The 22,987-nt window shown below is 38.0% G+C and overlaps 1 protein-coding gene and 1 long non-coding RNA gene across 9 annotated transcripts in view; one reads left to right on the top strand and one right to left on the bottom strand.

Moving 5' to 3' along the window:
* TMEM232 (transmembrane protein 232) overlaps positions 1-9,165 on the top strand; it is a 253,105-nt gene extending 243,940 nt beyond the window's left edge. For all 6 annotated transcript variants that reach the window (XM_027605032.2, XM_027605038.2, XM_027605037.2 and 3 more), the window contains 2 exons: positions 6,079-6,172; positions 8,080-9,165. In XM_027605032.2, coding sequence (XP_027460833.2) covers positions 6,079-6,172; positions 8,080-8,271 — 286 coding nt within the window. In that variant the 3' untranslated portion in view covers positions 8,272-9,165. The remainder of the gene's footprint in view (positions 1-6,078; positions 6,173-8,079) is intronic.
* Positions 4,267-22,987, bottom strand: part of LOC113928857 — a 229,888-nt gene continuing 211,167 nt past the window's right edge. For all 3 annotated transcript variants that reach the window (XR_003521985.2, XR_003521984.2, XR_003521986.2), the window contains one exon: positions 4,267-4,395. This is a non-coding gene — a long non-coding RNA (uncharacterized LOC113928857). The remainder of the gene's footprint in view (positions 4,396-22,987) is intronic.

The raw sequence follows: 22,987 nt of genomic DNA, 5'->3' as shown, positions 1-22,987 counted from the left end.
AACATATATTGGAAGTCCTAGCCTAAGCAATCTGACAACAAAACTAAATAAAAGGCATCCAAATCAGTAAGGAAGAAGTCAAACTTCGACTATTTGCAGATGACATTATCCTGTATGTAAAAAACCTAAAATAGTCCACCAAAATTGCTAGAACTGATACATGAATTTAGTAAAGTTGCAGGATACAAAATCAATGTACAGAAATCTCTGGCATTTTTTTACACCAATAATGAAGCAGCAGAAAGAGAAATCAAGGCATTGATCCCATTTACAATTGCACCAAAAACCATAAGATACCTAAGAATAAACCTAACCAAAGAGGTAAAAGATTTGTACTCTGAAAACAATATAACACTTATGAAAGAATTTGAAGATGACACAAAGAAATGGAACAACATCCCATGCTAATGGCTTGGAAGAAAAAATATTGTTAAAATATCTATACTACCCAAAGCAATCTACAGATTTAATGCAATCCCTACCAAAATACCACTAGCCTTTTTCAGAGCTACAATAAACAATCCTAAAATTTATATGGAACCACAAAAGACCCCGAATAGCCAAAGCAACCTTGAAAAAGAAAAGCAAAACTGGAAGCATCATGATTCCGAACTTCAAGCTGTATTACAAAGCTGTGGTCATCAAGACCATATGGATTTGGCACAAAAACAGACACATAGATCAATGGAACTGAGTAGAAAGTCCAGAAATGAACCCACAACTATATGCTCAATTAATCTTTGATAAAGCAGGAAAGAATATCCAATGGAAAAAAGACAGTCTCTTCAACAATTGGTGTTGGGAAAACTGGACAGCCACATGTAGAAGAATGAAACTGGACTACTTTCTCATACCATATACAAAAATAAATTCAAAGTGGATGAAATACCTAAATGTGAGGGAGCCTGGGTGGCTCAGTTGGTTAAGCGACTGCCTCCGGCTCAGGTCATGATCCTGGAGTCCTGGGATCGAGTCCCGCATCGGGCTCCCTGCTCAGCGGGGAGTCTGCTCCTCCCTCTGACTCCCCCCTCTCATGCTCTATCTATCTCATTCTCTCTCTCAAATAAATAAATAAGATCTTAAAAAAAAAAAGAAATACCTAAATGTGAGACAGGAAATCATCAAAGTCCTAGAGGGGAACGCAGGCAGCAACCTCTTTGACATTAGTCATACCAACGTCTTTGTAGACATGTCTCCTGAGGCAAGGGAAACAAAAGCAAAAATGAACTACTGGTACTTCATTAAGATTAAAAGCTTCTGCACAGCAAAGGAAACAATCAACAAAACTAATAGGCAACCTGCAGAATGGGAGAAGATATTTGCAAATGACATATTTGATAGAGGGTTAGTATCCAAAATCTATAAAGTACTTATCAAATTCAACACTCAAAGAACAAGTAATCCTGTTGAAAAATGGGCTGAAGACAGAAATAGATATTTTTCCAAAAAAGACTTCCAGATGGCCAACATACACATGAAAAGATGCTCAACATCACCCATCATCAGGGAAATAAAAATCAAAACCACAATGAGATACTACCTTACACCTGTCAGAATGGCTAAAAGTAACAACACAGGAAACAACAGATGTTGGGGAGGATGTGGAGAAATAGGAACCCTCATACTGTTGGTGGGAGTGCAAACTGGTGCAGGCACTCTGGAAAATAGTATGGAGGTTCCTCAAAAAGTTAAAAATAGAACTATCCTGCAACCTAGCAATCTTACTACTAGGTACTTACCCAAAGAATATAAACATGCTGATTCAAAGGGGCACATGCAGCCCAATGTTTACAAGCAGCATTAACAACAATAGCCAAATTATAGAAAGAGCCCAAATGTCCATCAACTGATGAATGCATAAAGATGATGTGGGATGTCGGGCTCCCTGCTCCTTGGGAGCCTGCTTCTCCCTCTGCCTCTCTGTCTCTCATGAATAAATAAATAAAATCTTTAAAAAAAAATGATGTGGGATGGAGATATATATATATATCCAATATATAATATATAATGGACTATTACTCAGCCATTAAAAAGAATGAAATCTTACCATTTGCAAGGACACAGATGGAGCTAGAATGTATTACGCTAAGTGAAATAAGTCAATCAGAGAAAGACAAGTACCATATGATTTCACTCATATGTGGAATTTAAGAAACAAAACATATGAACATAGGGGAAGGGGAAAAAAATAAAGAGAGGAGAGCAAACCGTAAGAGACTGTTAACTATAGAGAAGACACTGAAGATCGATGGAGGGGAGGTGGGTGGGGTTGGGCTAAATGGGTGATGGGTATTAAGGAGGGCACTTCTTGTGATAAGCAATGGGTGTTGTATTTTGGTGATGCATCACTAAATCCACTCCTGAAACCAATATTACACTATATGTTAACTAACTAGAATTTAAATAAAAACTTAATAATAATAAAAAAGATCATCTTGAAATAGGGTGTTAAAGAAAAATTGCACTGGAAATTGAAGAAGACTTTATTCAAGTCTTGCAATAGAGGAGAGAGATTGAATTCAACTCCCTTGAAACAAGACAGGAGGATTTTTAAGTGCTGAGGTAAGGTAGTGGAAAAGTACCAGAGGATGTTAGAGGAGAGGGTGGTCAATGTGAAGGGATCATCTGTGCTTGCTCTCTGTCACTTTCTAACTTAGGCTCCTACTCTACCACAGAGACTAGAAGATAGGGGCACTCTTTTTCTTGATTGATTGCATTTTAAAGAGATGGCCAGGGGCCTAGGGTCAGGAAGAAGCCTGTCTAAAGTTTAGTCAAGGTTAAGGGATAGTTAAGGCCCTCTTGCTCATTTGGGCCTTAAATCCAATGACAGTGTCCTTGTGTTCTTACAAAAGAAAGATAGAAAAGACATACTGAGACGGAAGGATAAGGCCATGTGAAGACAGAGAAATATGGGAGTGTTGTGTCCATAATCCAAGGAATACTAAGGATTTGACAGCTATCAGAGGCTAAAAGAGGTATGGAATGTCCCCAGAGCTTCCAGAGGAACCAATCCGGCAACACCTTGATTTAGGCCTTTTGGATTCAAGAACTGTGAAGAATGGATTTTTTTAAGCCTATCAATTTGTGGTAATTTGTTATGGCAAACCTAGGATTGTTACATAACAACTTTCTGACACGTTTCTCTCCAGTTCTCATTTAACTCCAAACATCATAATCGTACATCTCACTAATGACTTAACTGTTTTGTCCTCTATTCCTTTTTTCTTTTCTCTTATCTTTTCTTCTTTTTTAAGTACCAGCCAAAAGCCATGACTTCCTCCTCTACATTCTTTTGATAATGCTGCTGATAAGGACAATACAGCTGAAACTTGTTTAGTATTTGTTCCATCAAAAAAGCTTTATGCCTTATGCTTTTTAATCTTCATGCAAACATAACAAGGCAGGTACTATTATTTTTATATTAAAAATGAAGACATTGAGGAACAGAGGGATTAAATAGTACTAAGTGGCAGAATGAAAATTTGCTTTGAGATCTGACTACAGAGCCCATGTGCTTAATGATTTTACTATATTTTTCTTTTTAATGTCACTGCATGTCTCATGTTGCCTTCTATTATAAATAACTACACATTTTTCTTTTTTAGTACTAACATTCAACAGAGATAACTAAAAATCACAGATGCACAAGCATATCCATTTAGTCTTCCCATTTTAAAGGATTTCTAATATTATTTATATCGTGGTGCCATTTCTTTCAACTTTTATAATTCAGGAAGGAGTTGAGGCAACTTGTGTGAATACTTTTAACCTTTAAATAATTTAAAAGTTCTGTCTTATTTATCTTTTTTTAAAAAAGATTTCATTTTTTTGAGATAGAGTGCGAGAGAGCATGGGAAGAGGGGTGGAGAGGGAGAAGCAGACTCCCCACTGAGCAGGGAGCCTGATGCGGGGAATCAATCCCAGGACCCTGAGATCATCACCTGAGCCGAAGGCAGACACTTAACCAACTGAGCCACCCAGACACCCCTTATTTATCTTTTCACAGCATTTAGCACAATTCTTTGAATGTCAGAAGTACCCAAATTTTACTGACTGAATATAGTTAACCCAAGTATCAGCCCGCAGTTGTCCCCCAATTTCCCAGCATTCTAGGATTGTATTTTCCTTTAATATTTTAATAGAATGGTGCAGGCTCCTATTGTATATGCAATGGGAAGCCCATTGCTTTTCTGCCCCACAATGCTTCTGAATCTTAGGAGTTGGGAGAGGGGTCCATATATGTTCCCTGCTCACCTACCACTTGAGTTGTTTTCCTTTGAACTCCAGCTGTTAGCTTCATTTTGTGACTTGTCTCCTGACTCTGTCATCTTCTTGCTGTCCTGGACACTGTTCTACTGACATGAAAGTGCTGTCTGGTAGACTCCTACTGATTGCCTGGAATGTAAAGGGGATTAAAGAATATCGCAGCTTTCATTTATTCATTCAATGATTCACCAAACATACAAGCATTCATTGAGTGTCTAGTGGCACTGTGCTGGGGGCACTGGGGAGACCAATGATAACCAAACAAATGAAAGTCCCCACATTCATGTAGCTCACACTCAAGTGAGAAAAACAAAACTCCCACAGATGCACAGATGAATATAAAATTACAACTGAGGTAAGTACAATGAAGGAAAGGCCCATGGAAGATTGAGAGCTATGGTAGTGGGCCTCGAACAGAGAGCAGAAGGATAAGTATGCATTAGCCAGCCCTGTGGCAGAGAGATTGGGGGAGAAAGGCACTGAAGAAAGGATGACAGCGCATGCAAACAAACCATAGTAGGGTGGAGCAAGGTACACTGCAGCAACTACAAAAAAGCCCATTGCTAGGGATGCATAAACCTAGGCCAAGAAGGGAGAGGAGTGAGACTGGAGAAAACATGCAAAGCCACTTTACCAACTGCACAGTCTACATCAGGCTTCTTTAACAACTAATGGGATTTTAATTCTAAAGTTAATTGGGAGTTATTGAAGAGTTCAAAGTAGGGGATTGACATTACCCTTTGTATTTTGAAAAAAAAAAAAATTCTGGCTACTGTATACAGACAAGAACTAAAAGGGTGAGGCATGGTAGATGCAGGGATTCCCAAAAGGAAGTGTGGGTCCAGATGAAAGGATGATGGCTTAAAGTAGGGAAATGATGGTGGAGATGAAGATAAATGGCAAGATTTGAGAAGCATAAAGCAAGAGAACCTGGTGATATGAGGGAAGCATAGGATGTCAAAAATATAAAGCTCGCTAAAATGGTACAGGCAGCAAACTGCAAAAAAAAAAAAAAAAAATGCATGTACAACACCGCAGTCTTAAATATGGGAAATTTTCATGAGCTATCTCTTCTTAGCTTCCTGCCTAAGGGCTTTTCCTTTACACCCACTTTCTTTCCTTTAAAACCATATTCTCTACCACCATTTTGTTGCTTTACATATTTCTGGACTCACAATCATTTCTTCATAATTTTAACATAATACATCTATTAAGTGGACAGCTTTTAACACTAAATCTCCACTACTTTAGGGCCTAGATTTGCACTGCCAACACTTCTATTGAACTGTTGCTAAACTGTCTGCCATAGTTTCACCCTTTGCACTACAAAGACCTTGTAGAAGTACTGAAATCAAACTTTTTTTTTTTTAAGTATATCTTATATCAATTCTTAGGCTTAGACTTTCACCAGAACTTCCAGGGTCATGGAGTTGTGTAAGACTATGGTTACTTTCATCTCCCCCCTGAGTCAAATTATTTCAGGCTTCCCTAAACCCTTCATTTCCTAATATCTCCTGTGTTACTGACCAGCTGTACTATTTATACCTCCTAGAAGAAGATTAGTTTTTTATTATTTTCTAGTTCTCATACTATATGTCATTCCCTACCCTTCAAAATGTCAGTTTAGGTATCCCAAAATGGCTTACAGAAACTAAAAGCTATATATAATAGTCTACAAAGAATAAGTAAAGTACTTAATGTTAACAAGGTAGAATCAAAATGCTTAGTATGAAATGACTTGCAAATCCATATATTCCTTGGAGAAGGAATATCTATACCTAATATTGGATCTGTTTTTGTGCTCTTTTGAAGGGAACATCCTTCTGTATCAGAACTTCCCCTGTCTTCTTACCCAGATTTCTTCACCAAGGCTGATGAAGAGTTGGCAAGAATCATTGACCATCATGTAAGACTGACTTCCTTAAATTAGCAGCAAAAGCTTTGTTCTTTAAATGCACTTTGAATTAGAAAGTGTAGTTCTGAGGCTGAAACATTAACACGTGGAACTTAAAAATAAAGCCACGATTGGGCTTTGCCAAACTTAATTATATCTTACTGTGCTATCTGTATACTTCAGTGCCTTTATTGGGTTACAGGAAATTTGGCTTTCTGTAATTTCTGAAATACTAGCTTTATCCTGTTTCCTGAATTAGTACTGATTTCCTTGTGACAAAGATCTGATATTGAACACTGAACAGTGGATTCTTCTATAGTGTAGTTTTAAAAATGGAACAAAAATCTTTTGACTCAATTTTCGATGACCATTCTTTACCCTTGAACTTAGAAGGAATCTAATCACTTTATTCTTGATATGAGTTAAACAAGCAGTGGCCATACAAGGCCATTCACTTAAGACACTTTAATCCATTGAGCTATATTTAGTTGATGATTTCTTATGAAATCATTTTATAACGGCTTATTTTTTAGGAGTAGAGTTGGAATAGAAGAGAAAGTATTTATTTTCTGTTTTTCTTAGAATATAGTATGGACTAAATGGCATATAGAATGTGTTTAAATTCTTAAGAATTAATCCTCTGTTGATTTTTCACAATGTAAAGATCAAGGTCATGAAGTATACTGAAATCTCTCAAATAAGGTAGATTAGTTGTCTTTGTTTATAGATACTGTCATTATTACACCAACTACGACTTTTATGCTACAACATAAAATCAGTAGTTTTGTCAAATAGTATTATTATTTAGTTATATGATAAAAATTTTGTCACAGATGGGTATAATTATCAAGGTAACTTTGTATTTAAAATTTAACTGGAAGAAAAGTGAATATGATTTTATAAAACTTTTTTAATATTTACTCTGAGTATGTTTAAAAAAACTTATTGCCTTTGGAAGGCTGAGAGATTTGTTGTAAATTCTGTGTTTAGTCCTGCTTATTAATATCTATATACCCCAAATGATAGTTATAATCCAGAGCACTAGTATACAGTAATTTATTAAGTTAATTGATAGGTCATTAAGCATAGTCTGGTTGTCTGTAAGTATGGATGGGCTGAGGGTAACAAAATAAGAAATAAGCAAGGGTATGAAGTGTCTTTTGGAATTTCCAACATTTCATGCCAAGGGTCATTCTATCCTGAACTTTTTTACCTGGCTTGAAGACAGATTACCACATCTTTCACCACTTCCTTCATTAAAGATAGTAGAAGGGAAGTAGGGTCCTCAAGATGATGTTTGGTTGATTTGTGGTCCTTACTTCCAACTATTGAGTCCTAGAACTTTTGCCTCCACATAATGCTGTTATTGTCATTAATTAACATGCTCGGCTGAGACGAATCCCTTAGAAGTCTTTGTATTTGTCTATTGCAGAATCAGCATTTGTCTGCCCATCAGTTTCATTTTCTACTTCATATGTAATAGTATCACAATTTTGCCTTTCACTTTAATTTGGGTTTTCTTTATGTTTTACTTTGGCTTGATTTTTTATTTTATGATTCCATGCTATCATGTAAATACCAATACTGATTAAGAATTGAAATTCCTTTGTAATATAAAAATGTAAACCCTATTACCTCTTCCTTTGAATGGTTTATTATTATTAGAAACATTAAGAGGGACTACTGGTTTCTTTTTCTTTCTTTTTTTTGGGGGGGAGGGAGGGAGACTTGTATACTTTCTAATAGAGGGCTTATATATTTTTCCAGTTATGGGTGGGTTTAAATTCCTCAAGAATATCTGTGAGAAAAACTGAGAAGATAATTGGATATAGAATCTGCATTTTGAGAAGCTAAATTGATATATTTTTTCATTTTTTCATGGAAAATCATATGTAAATGACACTTTCTCTCTGTGACAGTGGCAGGAAGAGCTAAAGATTCGACAGAGAGAAGATGCAATATGTGAGGCCCAAGAACGTAAAGACAAAGAGCTAGAGGAAAGAAATCACTTCAGAGAAATTATGAAGAGAAGAGAAGAGAAACTACACAAGCAAACCAAACCCTACGAGCTTCCTCCTAGAACTGAAGTAATTTCATTAGAAATAAAATAACCCCCCAAAGTTGAAGTCCGTATGCCAGAAATTGCATGAAAGAGACCAAGATAGCTAAATGTTAGGAAAAATTCCTTCTAATTAACTAGAAGCCATTTCTTAGGAGTTGTTATCCTGGTGCAGACTCTTTAATAGTCGTATCTAAGTCCTAAATTAACAGCTCTTAATCACATTTGAGTGAAATGATTTTACTAGTTAAATATTTTCAAGAGTATGTCTAGAGCTCTTCCTAATTGACTTTTTTCTTGTGATCATACAGCATACTTAATGATTCTCAGAGTATTGGTTTTCAGTGGACAGTTAGATGGAAATGAATTATAAATTATTAACGAGTCACATTTAAGAATTGTTCCTTGAAATAGGATGAGCACCAACTGATACTCCTATATTAACTATTATACAAATAAAAGAAGTAAGGTTCCTGATTGGATTTGTATTTCATAGTCAATGCCACATCAAATTATATGTCAGAAACTTGAATTCAATAAAGTACAATAGATAAACAAATCTGAGCAGGCCATTTATCTCAGGACGATTCGGTCTTTGGCAGATACCAAAGGAGACCCCTGAATGACATTGGTTTTTACCTTGCCAGATGAGTTTATGAGGATGGATCTGGATGGTCCTGGAAGGTACAGGAACACTTACCAGAGGGATTCAGCCAACTAGGAGTGATTTTTTAAGTGGCACCTCACTTTTTCTGAAACTCTCAATCTATAGATTGGGTAGAGGTTCCCATGATGGCTTACACTCCTTTTCTGAAAAATATAGATAATAACCACACCTCGATTTCTTGATACTCAAGAGACAGTTACTTTATTAGGGATGTTAAACTCAAATGACTACCAGGTTAGGAAGGTAACAGAAATCAGTGAAAGGGGCTATGGAATACCTACCCCATCTAAAGAAAGTTCCCCGCACTTTCAGCAATATATGTGCACTATTATAGCGTCATACAATCTTCCAAGAAGGAGCTCTTAAATAGGATTACTTTTTTCAATAAAAATTGCTAAATTTAAAAATATTACCAACTAATTTTTTAAAATCACATAATTTGGGGTTAAATTTGTGACCCATATTATGTAAATGTATAGTATCATTCTTTAAGATAATAATATATAGTAGAAAAGTGAGAGGGAGGAAGGGTGTTTTTATTATGATTCCTTATAAGGCTGTTTCAAATCTATGTGGCTCTTCCCAAACCTTTTATGTCATCCTTGTCTCAATATCTCCCAGTGTGCCTTTCCAAATACCTTCATTAATCTGTGCTCTCTTCATATATGAAAAGAAATCTCTCCCACAGAAGACCAGTCAGTCCCCTTTCCCTGAATTTCATCCCTTTGAAAATCTTGCTTCATCAGCTATTCACTATCCCCCTTGAAGGAGCTCCTTATCCCTCACTCCTACCCACAGATATCTCAATTTTCTACCACCCTTCCATTCAAAGTACTTTCTCCTTAAGTCCTGCAGTGATAGCCGCTTTCCCAGACTGCCCTTTTAAAAGTCATAACTTTTCTGATAGGCTGTGAGAGAAGGAACCACTGGGCTGTGAGGTGTGGGGAAGGGACTCTGTACATCTCACTGCTACTTACAAGAATGTCAGCAAATCCTGCTATTTCAGAACAACCTTCATACAATTCTGGTGCTTCCAATTTCTGCACTATTCTGGTGCTCTGGGGCATGGATTAGTCTGCCTTAAGGCTTCCCTACTGCAGACTTCGGTTTATTTATTTTTCTGCCCTGCTTAGTCTGTTCCCACTTGTTCACCTGCTTTCTAACTTCCACATTTTTCTTAGTATTTCCAATGTACTATCCTATTTTCTCCTTATGGATTCATGCCTTTTAAAAAAGTAATTCCTTTTGTAAGACTGTTGAATCACAGACCTGTACCTCTGAAACAAATAATACATTATATGTTAAAAAAAAAAAAGAAGATAGTAGGAAGGGAAAAATGAAGGGGGAGAAATCCAAGGGGGAGATGAACCATGAGAGACTATGGACTCTGAGAAACAAACTGAGGGTTCTAGAGGGGAGGGGGGTGGGGGGATGGGTTAGCCTGGTGATGGGTATTAAAGAGGGCATGTACTGAATGTTATACACAAAAAATGAATCATGGAACACTACATCGAAAACTAATGATGTGATGTATGGTGATTAACATAATATAATAAAATATTAAAAAAAGATTAAAAAGAAAAAAAGGAAAAAAAATTGCAGACCTGGCCAGAAGGACCAGTCTAGATGCCAGGCCCCAGACCCTGCCTATCCCAAGAGTTGAGGGGGATCAAGAGCTTCATTTTCCCGTAACCCTTTTATGGCACACCTGTTGGGAAGCTCTTACAGGAGAAGAGGTCAGTGAGGGCCAGATAAATGAGAAGGGTTTCATGGAAGAGGTGAAGATAGGACTTGGCTTTGAAAGGTGGTAGGTTGGAGGGGCAGTATTGATGGAAAAAGACATTCCAGCAGAGGAAATGACATGGAACAGGGCAGAGCAGTGGAGCAGAATACTAGATCTGTGGGCTCTGAGGAGGCCGAAGGCAGTGACAGATGATGGCAGGGGATCTAGGTTGAAAGGCAGCGGAATTTTTGTGCACTAGACCCAGAATAAAGAAATCCTAGAAATGATCACATTCAGGCTCAGGGAAGAAGGAGATGAATTATTTAAAAAGAAAAAGAATTATTATTTTAAAAAGTCTATGTGTTGGGGAGAACTGAGGAAATAGACACTTCTGTATGATGCTGGTGCAATATAAATGGTATGACCTCCTTGGGGGAAATGTTGGAAGAATCTACCAAAATTACAAATGCACATATCCTTCGACCCAGAATTCCACTCTGAGGAATTAATTCTACATAAATAGGTATACATCTTGTATATTGGTATGTACAAGGTTAGATACTGTATCATTTTTGTAATAGCAAAGGTTGAAAACAAGATTTGGAAACACCGAATATTCACTAACAGGGGCTCATTGAATAAATTATGGTACGCCCATACAATAGAATACTATATAGTTATAAAAAGAACAAGAGAGTCCTATGTACTTCATGTTTTCAAAGATACGTTAAGTGGAAAAAGCAAGGTACAGGATACAATGTTTAAAGTGCTCATGCAGCTGCAAAAAGCAAGGGAAAGAAGAAGTGTGTGCATGTCTGTGTATGTATTTATGTATAAAATAAAGGTTTCATAAAAAATTAAAAAATAAAGTAATTCTTTTTCTATCATAGTAGTAAGAGATTTGTAAGGGAGCAAAAAAAGAATAATGTATATGTGTGTGTGTGTATACATACACACACATATGGAGAGAGAAAGAGATGATTAGTCAGAATGTTTATACCTTTATTCTTAAATTATTTTGTAAAAGTCTTTATTCTTATTCTTTAAAATTCTTAGAATCTGGCAACACACATCTCTCTTGGTCTTCCTCCTATACCTGGAATATTAGAAAAGGCTAGGGCTTGTAGATCTGGGTTCACATTCTAACTATAATCCCTGCTAGCCATGAAACATTGGGTATGTCACTGAACCCACTGGAACTTCAGTTTACTCATTTGTAAAATGGGTACCATATGTGTAAAGAGTGGCATCAGTCAGAAGTGAATCAGGAAAACAGAAATGTGTCAGTCTTTTTAAGAGAGAATTTAATGTAAGGAATTGTTTTAAAGGTGTTAAGAGAATTGAGAAAATGGAAAGGAAACATAGAAACGACCCCAACTGCAAGAAATTGCTACCACCTCTATGGCCAGGGCATCAGAGGGAAAGAGGCCTGGATTATTAGAATCTAGAAGCACTGGAGACAAGCTGCACAAGATGGGATCCAGCCCTCTGTCAGGAAAATGCTGCCCTACTCTTGCTGGGACCTCTGACAGGGCACAATAAGACAGGTTTGGGGGCACAGAGAAAAAAAGGAAACAAGAACAGATTGTCTAGGGCTCAAATCATGCTGCCAGGAAGAGCAAGAAAATGGGAAGAATCAGGTTCATCCTTTGCCATCCTGGAGCTTTTCCTCCAGTACTCATGTCCCCAGCATCACAAAGCAGATGGAAGGGTAGGTCTGGGGCTGAAAGACACTAGTTAAATCACTGGAAAAAAACACGTAGTGCAATGCCTAGAACGTATTACTCCATGTAATACAAGTTAATCCAACCCCTTTTTTCGTCTGCATTTTTGGCCCTCTTTTTTGCAAGTTTTCCCCAGACCACCCCCGCCAAAAAGGAGCTTGGAAGAAAGCATCACCTTTTAAATTAATGTAAATGTAAAGCAAGTTTATTATAATTTATCTTTATAACTAACCCTTAATTCTTCCAGTAAATACTTAATCTAACACAAGCTCAACTAGAACTCTTTGTAATTTACCCTTCATATTGATTTTGCCTCACAAATCACAAAGTGTTCTCTGAGTCCCAGGCTGGGTTGGGCACCAGGTGGATTCTCTCAGTGACTCCTGTGTGTTTAGCTTATGGTTTCTGAGCCCTAGTTACTTATTTTCCAATTCTCCCCACTTCAAGTTGGTAAGGGGAAGAAGGAGAATGAGAAATATATTCCATGTCTATTAACTCTCTCTGCAGCTCTTATTCATCTTAAGTGCCTCTACTGCTTGGAAGTGTTAACTTCTCTAGGTCTAAATCCCTTTCTACCTAAAACTCATTTCCATGACTAGTTTCTACACTACTTTCACTCTATGTTTACAGTTATTTTGAAAGAGTAAATCCAGGTCTTCCTACATTCATTTACTATGAATTCTCTATAGATTTCTCTTAGCAACTACCAAAGCAGCTTCTTTTTTACATCAACTACCTAATAAACATTTCATCTTACTGAGAATGAAATATTTATAGGAATTTTAACCAGTTTTACTAGGGTATTAGAAATTAAACAATACATTAAGGGACAAATAGTAAATAAATTCTGAGTAGCATAACATGAAAATAAGCATTTCCTCTAGTGCAATCTAATAAAGGTAAATCAAAAGATTTGGAAAGATTTGTGGTACATGCCAAAGAGAAGTTTAGGGAAGAAAACAACCAAAATAAGTGTCTCTACTCTGACATTACTGAGTGGGTGTTTGGGGGCATGACGAGGTAGTAGACAAAATAACTCATGGCAACAATTTTAGAAACTCTATCGTAATGTTTAGCAATTACAATTCAAGTAATTGATTCTTCTGCTCTTACAAGTAAAAGTCCTCTTTGGGACATATGACTGTAACTGTCTACTAGTTGATTATGAGTGAACTTTCTCACTTTTTTTGAATCTTTTATATCAATAAATCCAAAAAAAGTTACAGTATGTAACTAGTAAATACAGTTCCTTCTTTCCATCTACCACCATAACCATCCCACCATTGTCTATACTACATAGTCCTATAGCAAGGTTTTACAGTAGAGGCATTTTTGACATTTTAAGTTGGATAATTATTTTTTTTAATTTCTTATTGTTATGTTAATCACCATACATTACATCATTAGTTTTTGATGTAGTGTTCCATGATTCATTGTTTGTGCATAACACCCAGTGCTCCACGCAGAACGTGCCCTCCTTAATACCCATCACCAGGCTAACCCATCCCCCCACCCCCCTCCCCTCTAGAACCCTCAGTTTGTTTTTCAGAGTTCATCGTCTCTCATGGTTCGTCTCCCCCTCTGACTTACTCCCCTTCATTCTTCCCCTCCTGCTATCTTCTTCTTTTTCTTTTTTCTTAACATATGTTGCATTATTTGTTTCAGAAGTACAGATCTGGGATTCAAGTCTTGCACAATTCACAGCGTTCACCATAGCACATGCCCTCCCCAATGTCTATCACCCAGTCACCCCATCCCTCCCACCCCCCACCACTCCAGCAACCCTCAGTTTGTTTCCTGAGATTAAGAATTCCTCATATCAGTGAGGTCATATGATACATGTCTTTCTCTGATTGACTTATTTCACTCAGCATAACACCCTCCAGTTCCATCCACGTCGTTGCAAATGGCAAGATCTCATTAGTTGGATAATTATTTTAACAGGCATTGGGCCTTCTAAGCATCTTCAGCTATTTAGCAACATCTTTGGTATCTACCTGCAAGATGTAAGCGGCAGCTCTCACCCCACACCCCTGCCAGTTCAGACTACCAAAAGTACCCAGGGGAACAAAATTGCTCCTGGTTGAGAATGACTGGCCGATAGTTTCCACTGACCTTGACTTCCAAATTCCAAAGTTAATTTCTTGGTGATTGTTTTCAGGTTTCTTTCAAATTTTGTCCAACTGCTTACACAAGAAGCTCTCACTTTTGGTTGGCTGGTGACCCCCACTTAAAATCACCAGAGGTCTCATGAAGCCACTTCATTCTTCCTCATGTCTCCATTTGCTGAAGTGGAAATCCAAACAAGAGGACCCCTATTTGTTTTATATGTGATTACCTGGTGATATTTATCACCTTTTCTGTGGGCTAAACACAAAAGACAGGAAGCCATGAAAACCTGCTCTGCCAATGCCTGTACAGAAAAGACATGCTTCATAATAAATTCCTCCCACACTGTACTTCACAGCCTTAGGCTGGCCACTTAAGACAAAGTATTTGTAAGGTTCCTTGTACTAATTCTAGGTATTTTCTCTGACATGTAGGATGTGTTTGGAAATTTAGAGCAAAACTCATTTTAAATTATCATCTTCTATAACATAAATTCACATATTTATATAGTTTTGCAAATTTGTTGATGATTTGGTTACTTTAGAGCTACATGCATTTTTCATAGTGACATAGATTTCAAGGATAATTTGGCTCTAATGTTATTCAGGCTCACTTTTTCCTCCAATCATTCTAGCTAAGGGACCTATTTACATAATACCTAGTGCCTTGTTATTTTTTTTATTCCTGCTTCATTGGAAAGCCAAGAGTAAACAAAAAGAAATGCATTTCCGAAGCACTTTTTAGTTGGAAGATCTTTGTGGTATCCAACTTTCTAGTCAAATTTCCCAAGCCTATTCTATACTGGAAAAGGCAGGTTCTTTTTTTATGAATTAATGAACATGGTAGAAGTTAAGCATTTCAGAATCATCAGTGCAACTTTTTTTTAAAACATTTTTTAAAAAGATTTTATTTATTTGACAGAGAGAAAGAGATAGCAAGAGCAGGAACACAAGCAGAGGGAATGGGAGAAGGAGAAGCAGGCTTCCCTCTGAGCAGGAAGCCCGATGAGGGGCTCGATCCCAGAACCCTGGGATCATGACTTGAGCTGAAGGCAGATGCTTAACAACTGAGCAACCCAGGCGCCCCTCAGTGCAACTTTTTTATATATAGTCAGACTACTAGCAGTCCAGTGATGCCTTGAGTATTTACTCTCAAGTTTCCTTTTAAAAACATTCATTTCATTTCACTGGAAAACTGAGTTTGACTAAATGCTAAATTCTCAGGAAGACTGAACATTGGTAGCCTCCTGGTAGGCCCAGGCAACCAAAAGCCAAAGAAAGAGAAATATAATGCTGAGAAATCATCTTTCATTTAAGTTAGCCATCAATCATTTCCCATACCTGGTTTAAGGAGAAGGGTGAAAATAAGCCTAAAACCCAGTTATTTAATTACCAAATAATAAAGGTTTGAAGTCCCTTGAAGAAAAACTCTAGAGTCAATTGCAACCCTTGGGGCCAACACAGATGAAATCAACACTCATGAAAATAGGGAGATGATAAGGAGGAATGAATTAGCTCATAAGATGTTAGTGTTAGTGCTTAGAATCAATAATCTAGTGCTTTCATTTTACAGGTGAGAAAACTAAGCACTTGCATTTCACCAAGCTAAAGATAAGATATTCATTAGTTCACTGAATACAACAAAACTATTAAGCAGGTACAATAATGTCTATTGAATCCTGAGGAAACAGGGGCTTTTAGAAGTAATGTGCAACAATGTCACTTAGGTCTGTGAGCTCTTAATGACCATACTACACTTCCTTAGAGATTAGGAAAAATAAGCAATCAAGAGTCTTACCCAAAGGCCAGTTCTGCTTATGATACCATTCTGAGGCTCTCTGTTCAAACATACATGTCATCATGAATACACACTAACAATATAGAAGAAAAACCACAAGTATATAAAGTTGAATTGTAATAAAGTTTTAGATGAGCTTTCAAAGGAATTAAAAAGTTAAAATTCTTAAAAAGTTTGACAATTCATGAAATATCAAGTGAAGTCATGATTGTTTTCAGTAATCATTCAGGAGCGAGTAATAAGATGCTACTCTGTATTTATCCCATTGTATAATTATTATGATGATGGTTTGGAAAGAATAAATCGAATTTGGGAAGCAGAGTTGTAGACAATAGGAAAAAGTTTTGATTGTGCCATTTCTATGTTCTTTGTAGAGTCACTCAATTCAGGCAAATGGAGGTTTTCTTGCCTATTCCTTGACTCTATTTTATTGACATGTTGTATTTGTCAACTAGGTATTATTTGAACCTTGAAGAAAATAAGTTTTTAAAAAGGATTTTTGTACCACATCTTCCTTATCCATTCATCTATCAATGGATACTTAGGTTGCTTCCATATCTTGGCTATTGTAAACAGTGCTGCAATAAACATATGGGTGCATATATCTTTTGGAAATAGTGTTTTCATTTTCTTTGGGTAAATTCCCAGCAGTGGAATTACTGGATCATATGGTTATTTCTTTTAAGTTTTTGAGGAACCTCCAGAGGGGAGGTGAGTGGAGGGATGGGCAAAATAGGTGAAGGTGAGTGGGAGGTACAAGCTTCTAGTTATGGAATGAATAAGTCATGGGAATAAAAGGAACAACATAGGGAATATAGTTAATGATATTGTAATAGTGCTGTATGGTGACAGATGGCACTTAGACTTCTGGTGAGCACAGAATAATGTATAGAGAAGTTGAGTCACTATGTTGTACACCTAAAAATTAATGTGTCATTGTGTGTCAATTACACACATAAAAACAATTTAAAGAAAAGGATTTTGGTAATAATTGCAACTACAGATAAGGCACAAATAATTCAAAAGGCAAACCTTGGATTTTTAACTCAGATTTCCTAGCTCTTATTCTTATGTGTTGTACCACCTCTACATCAATATAATGCAGGTAATTTTAAGCACCACCATACCTCACAAGAACAGTGATGGCTATATTTTAAATGTGTATGTGAAAAGTGAAACGGAGTATTAATCCAAGGTTGTAGATGCAGCACTGTCTGTTCCTCCAGGGACAGCAAAATAGATTTTGGAAAGTAAAGTAGGTATTAAAACCTGGATTTACAAAGGTAGTCTTATTTCTTCACCATTTGCTATGATTCTGAAGCTTGTATTTCCTGTTCACTTGCCTCCTTAAAATTACTCTAGATAACCACGTAGCATGGCAACAATTTTAAAGAAGAACAATAGGCAGGCCAGTGAATATGAGGATGGTGATGATGAGGAGGAAGATGATAAAGCCAACGTGTACCGAATCTTTATATTTTACTATGGGCCAAATTCTGTGTTAATGCTTCTCATTTAAATTTAGTTTTCCACAACTCTGGCCATATGTGCAATTATCTCTTCTTACAGATAAGGAATTAAGGCTTAGCGAGGTCAGTTAACTTGCTCAAGGTTGCACAGCTACTAAGTGGGCCTTTTGAACTTGACTTATGTGACTCCCAGGCCTGTGTTCTTAAGCACAGTGCTACAGTGAATCTGCAATTATGTCAGCATGTTAAGATTAAAATGGTGACAGACACAAGGATGATGAGGAGAATGAAAATAAACTTCTTGAGAGTTAAGATTTTGTATTTTCACTCAATGATGTTATTGCTCAGAACTTGTAACAGTGTCTAGTCCACAGCAAGTCCTCAATACATGTTTCTGGAATAAGTGAATGTATGTATGTATGTGTGGATGGATGGATGGATGGATGAATGATATGAAAGAGCATTTAAGATATTTCTATAAAACTAAAAAGCTCATTTAGAGAAGCATGTTCATTTAACAGCAGTGAGTGAGTACCCCTTCACACCATGCCCTGTTGTGCTGTGGGTGCAGTGGCAGGCCTACTCTCCTGGAGTTTACCATCTGCTTGCTGGCTTCTATGGCTATTATAAGTGCAAAAGGCTTGCATATCATACATAACATACAAAACGGAATGTAGTTTAACCCCATTGTAACTGACATCAAAGCCAGTATTTATATTATTGGACTCAGGGCACAGTGGGGACAAATCATCCTGGTTATATAGAAAAGGTAATGCCCTTCCCAAGTTACCTGACTCCAGGTTCCTTAACAGGGTCTGTTATATTTCTTCCTCGCATACAGGTTACTTTTGTGAGTATACTAGAGCCTTTAGAAAATGAATTTTTTTACAGGTATTATAAATACTGGCATGCTTCTGATATTGTACAAATATACTGACTCCTGTTCATCTGTAGCTCTGATGTCTCATTTGGCTTCTCCATCAAAAGCTTCTCCATCAAAAGCAATGATTAAAGTATACCTCTAGTAAAGGTCCTTCAGTTGCATTCACCCTCCCCCCCGCCAGCATGAACACCAGGTCATGAGACTTGTGGCCCAAGAAGAGAGGAAAGATGGGTCTTCAGGAAGAGAGGGCCCAACCCTCTACCAGGCAGGGAGATTGTAAAGAATAAGGACTAGAAGGGATAGATTTAAGTGTGCTTGACACCCTCACTGCCCACCTCAAGGTGAGGGGTGCTTACAAATATCCAGATAGATAAGGAGCCTGAGCACCTCAGGTTAGTGGCATGACCTGCTACACCACTGAGGAACTGGTAAGTAGAGAGAGGTATTATATGCAGCCATTTCCAAAGACACAGTCTGTTGTCTGGGTGAGATGAGAAGCCAGAACTCTGGTGCTAGCACAAGAAACCCAAATAGGGAAGATTAGATATACTTCAGGACACATTAGTACAAAAAATGTACCAGCCCATCCATTCTGCAGTATAGATCAGGGAGAATCCACCAGACACTGGGAAGATTTAAGAACCCAATCACCCCTCCACTACCTTACATGGCCCATATCTCTCCTCCATGTGTTCAAATGTCATTTTAGAAAAGAGAATGAGAGGTAGAGAATCTGAAAGGCAAAACAGTTATCCCAAAAGAAACAAGTTAATATTTAAATAATAGCTTGAGATACAGGCTGGGAAGATGGCAAAGTATGAGGACCCTAAGCTCACCTCAACCTAAAGATACAATTAGATAAAACATCAATATAAATAACCCAGAAAATAACATGAAGATTTTGGCAGAACAAACTCCATAACTAAATGTAGAGAAGAGGCCACATCAAAGAGGGTAGGAAGGGTGGAGACTTCGTGGAGATCAAAACAGATCCTAGGACTGTCTTCAGGAAGGAGGGAAGGACCCACAGACATGAAGAAGGGCGAGAAACAGACTATCACACTGGGGAGCCTGCACACGGAAGACAGATCCCCATAATATTTGGTTTTGAAAACCAAAAATGATCAACATCACTAGCCACCAGGGAAATACAAATCAAAACCACAGTGAGATACCACCTTACACCAATCAGAATGGCCAAAATTAATAAGACAGGGAAAAACAAGTGTTGGCAAGGATGTGGAGAAAGGGGAACCCTCCTACACTGTTGGTGGGAATGCAAGCTGGTGCAGCCACTCTGGAAAACAGTATGGAGGTTCCTCAAGATGTTAAAATTAGAGCTACCCTACAACCCGGAAATTGCACTACTAGGTATTTACCCCAAAGATATAGATGTAGTGAAAAGAAGTGCCACATGCACCCCAATGTTCATAGCAGCAATGTCCACAATAGTCAAACTGTGGAAGGAGCCGAGATGCCCTTCAACAGATGAATGGATAAAGAAGATGTGGTTCATATATACAATGGAATATTACTCTGCCAACAGAAAGGATGAATACCTACCATTTGCATCGACATGGATGGAATTGGAGGGGATTATGCTAAGTGAAATAAGTCAAGCAGAGAAAGACAATTATCATACGGTTTCACTCATATGTGGAACATACGGAATAGCACGGAGGACCACGGGGGAAGGGAGGGAAAACTGAATGGGGAGAAATCAGAGAGGGAGACAAACCGTGAGAGACTCTGGAGTCCGGGAACCAAACTGAGGATTACAGAAGGGAGGAGAATGGGGGAATGGGGTAACCGGGTGATGGGTATTAAGGAAGGCATGTGCTGTGATGTGCACTGGGTGTTATACGCAACTAATGAATTGTTGAACACTACATCACAAACTAATGATGTAACATATGCTGGCTAACTAAACATTAAAACAAACAAACAAACAAACAAAATGAGCTGCCAAATTTTGTGAGTTCTTAAAACCAGCAGGACTTAAAACCTGGCTTTTTAAAAAAATTTTCTTATTGTTATGTTAATCACCATACATTACATCACTAGTTCTTGATGTAGTGTTCCATGATTCATTGTTTGTGCATAACACCCAGTGCTCCACGCAGAACGTGCCCTCTTTAATACCCATCACCAGGCTAGCCCATCCCCCCACCCCCCCTCCCCTCTAGAACCCTGTTTGTTTTTCAGAGTCCATCATCTCTCATGGTTCGTCTCCCCCTCCGATTTACCCCCCTTCATTCTTCCCCTCCTGCTATCTTCTTCTTTTTCTTCTTAATATATATTGCATTATTTGTTTCAGAGGTACAGATCTGGGATTCAACAGTCTTGCACAATTCACAGCGCTCACCATAGCACATACCCTCCCCAATGTCTATCACCCAGCCACCCCATCCCTCCCACCCCCCACCACTCCAGCAACCCTCAGTTTGTTTCCTGAGATTAAGAATTCTTCATATCAGTGAGGTCATATGATACATGTCTTTCTCTGATTGACTTATTTCACTCAGCATAACACTCTCCAGTTCCATCCACGTCATTGCAAATGGCAAGATCTCATTCCTTTTGATGGCTGCATAATATTCCATTGTCTATATATACCACCTCTTCTTTATCCATTCATCTGTTGATGGACATCTTGGCTCTTTCCACAGTTTGGCTATTGTGGACATTGCTGCTATAAACATTGGGGTGCACATACCCCTTCGGGTCCCTACATTTGTATCCTTGGGGCAAATACCCAGTAGTGCAATTGCTGGATCGTATGGTAGCTCTATTTTCAACTACTTGAGGAACCTCCATACTGTTTTCCAGAGTGGTTGCACCAGCTTGCATTCCCAACAACAGTGTAGGAGGGTTCCCCTTTCTCCGCATCCCCGCCGACATCTGTCGTTCCCTGACTTGTTAATTTTAACCATTCTGACTGGTGTGAGGTGGTATCTCACTGAGATTTTGATGTAGATTTCCCTGATGCCGAGCGATGTTGAGCACTTTTTCATGTGCCTGTGGCCAGTTGGATGTCTTCATTGGAAAAATGTCTGTTCATGTCTTCTGCCCATTTCTTGATTGGATTATTTGTTCTTTGGGTGTTGAGTTTGATAAGTTCTCTATAGATTTTGGATACTAGCCCTTTATCTGATATGTCATTTGCAAATATTTTTTCCCATTCTGTCATTTGTCTTTTGGTTTTGTGGACTGTTTCTTTTGCTGTGCAAAAGCTTTTTATCTTGATGAAATCCCAATAGTTCATTTTTGCCCTGGCTTCCCGTGCCTTTGGCAATGTTTCTAGGAAGAAGTTGCTGCGGCTGGGGTCGAAGAGGTTGCTGCCTGTGTTCTCCTTTAGGATTTTGATGGACTCCTGTCTCACGTTTAGGTCTTTCAACCATTTGCAGTCTATTTTTGTGTGTGGTGTAAGGAAATGGTCCAGTTTCATTCTTCTGCATGTGGCTGTCCAATTTTCCCAACACCATTTGTTGAAGAGACTGTCTTTTTTTCCATTGGACATTCTTTCCTGCTTTGTCAAAGATGAGTTGACCGTAGAGTTGAGGGTCCATTTCTCGGCTCTCTATTCTGTTCCACTGATCTATGTGTCTGTTCTTGTGCCAGTACCATACTGTCTTGATGATGACAGCTTTGTAATAGAGCTGGAAGTCCGGAATTGTGATGCTGCCAGCTTTGCTTTTCTTTTTCAATATTCCTCTGGCTATTCGGGGTCTCTTCTGGTTCCATACAAATTTTAGGATTATTTGTTCCATTTCTTTGAAAAAAGTGGTTGGTATTTTGATGGGGATTGCATTGAATGTGTAGATTGCTCTAGGTAGCGCTGACATCTTCACAATATTTGTTCTTCCAATCGAACGTTTTTCCATTTCTTTGTGTCTTCTTCAATTTCTTTCATGAGTATTTTATAGTTTTCTGAGTACAGATCCTTTGTCTCTTTGGTTAGATTTATTCCTAGGTATCTTATGGTTTTGGGTGCAATTGTAAATGGGATCGACTCCTTGATTTGTCTCTCTTCTGTCTTGTTGTTGGTGTATAGGAATGCCACTGATTTCTGTGCATTGATTTTATATCCTGCCACTTTACTGAATTCCTGTATGAGTTCTAGCAGTTTTGGGGTGGCGTCTTTTGGGTTTTCCATATACAGTATCATATCATCTGCAAAGAGTGAGAGTTTGACTTCCTCTTTGCCGATTTGGATGCCTTTGATTTCTTTTTGTTGTCTGATTGCTGTGGCTAAGACTTCTAATACTATGTTGAATAGCAGTGGTGATAGTGGACATCCCTGCCATGTTCCTGACCTTAGGGGAAAAGCTCTCAGCTTTTCCCCATTGAGAATGATATTCACTGTAGGTTTTTCATAGATGGCTTTTATGATATT

The sequence above is a fragment of the Zalophus californianus genome, chromosome 5 (genome assembly GCF_009762305.2).
Source record: "Zalophus californianus isolate mZalCal1 chromosome 5, mZalCal1.pri.v2, whole genome shotgun sequence".
In the NCBI taxonomy this organism is placed as follows: Eukaryota; Metazoa; Chordata; class Mammalia; order Carnivora; family Otariidae; genus Zalophus; species Zalophus californianus.
Note: the sequence above shows the minus strand (reverse complement) of the source record. Positions and strands in the feature narration are given on the sequence as shown.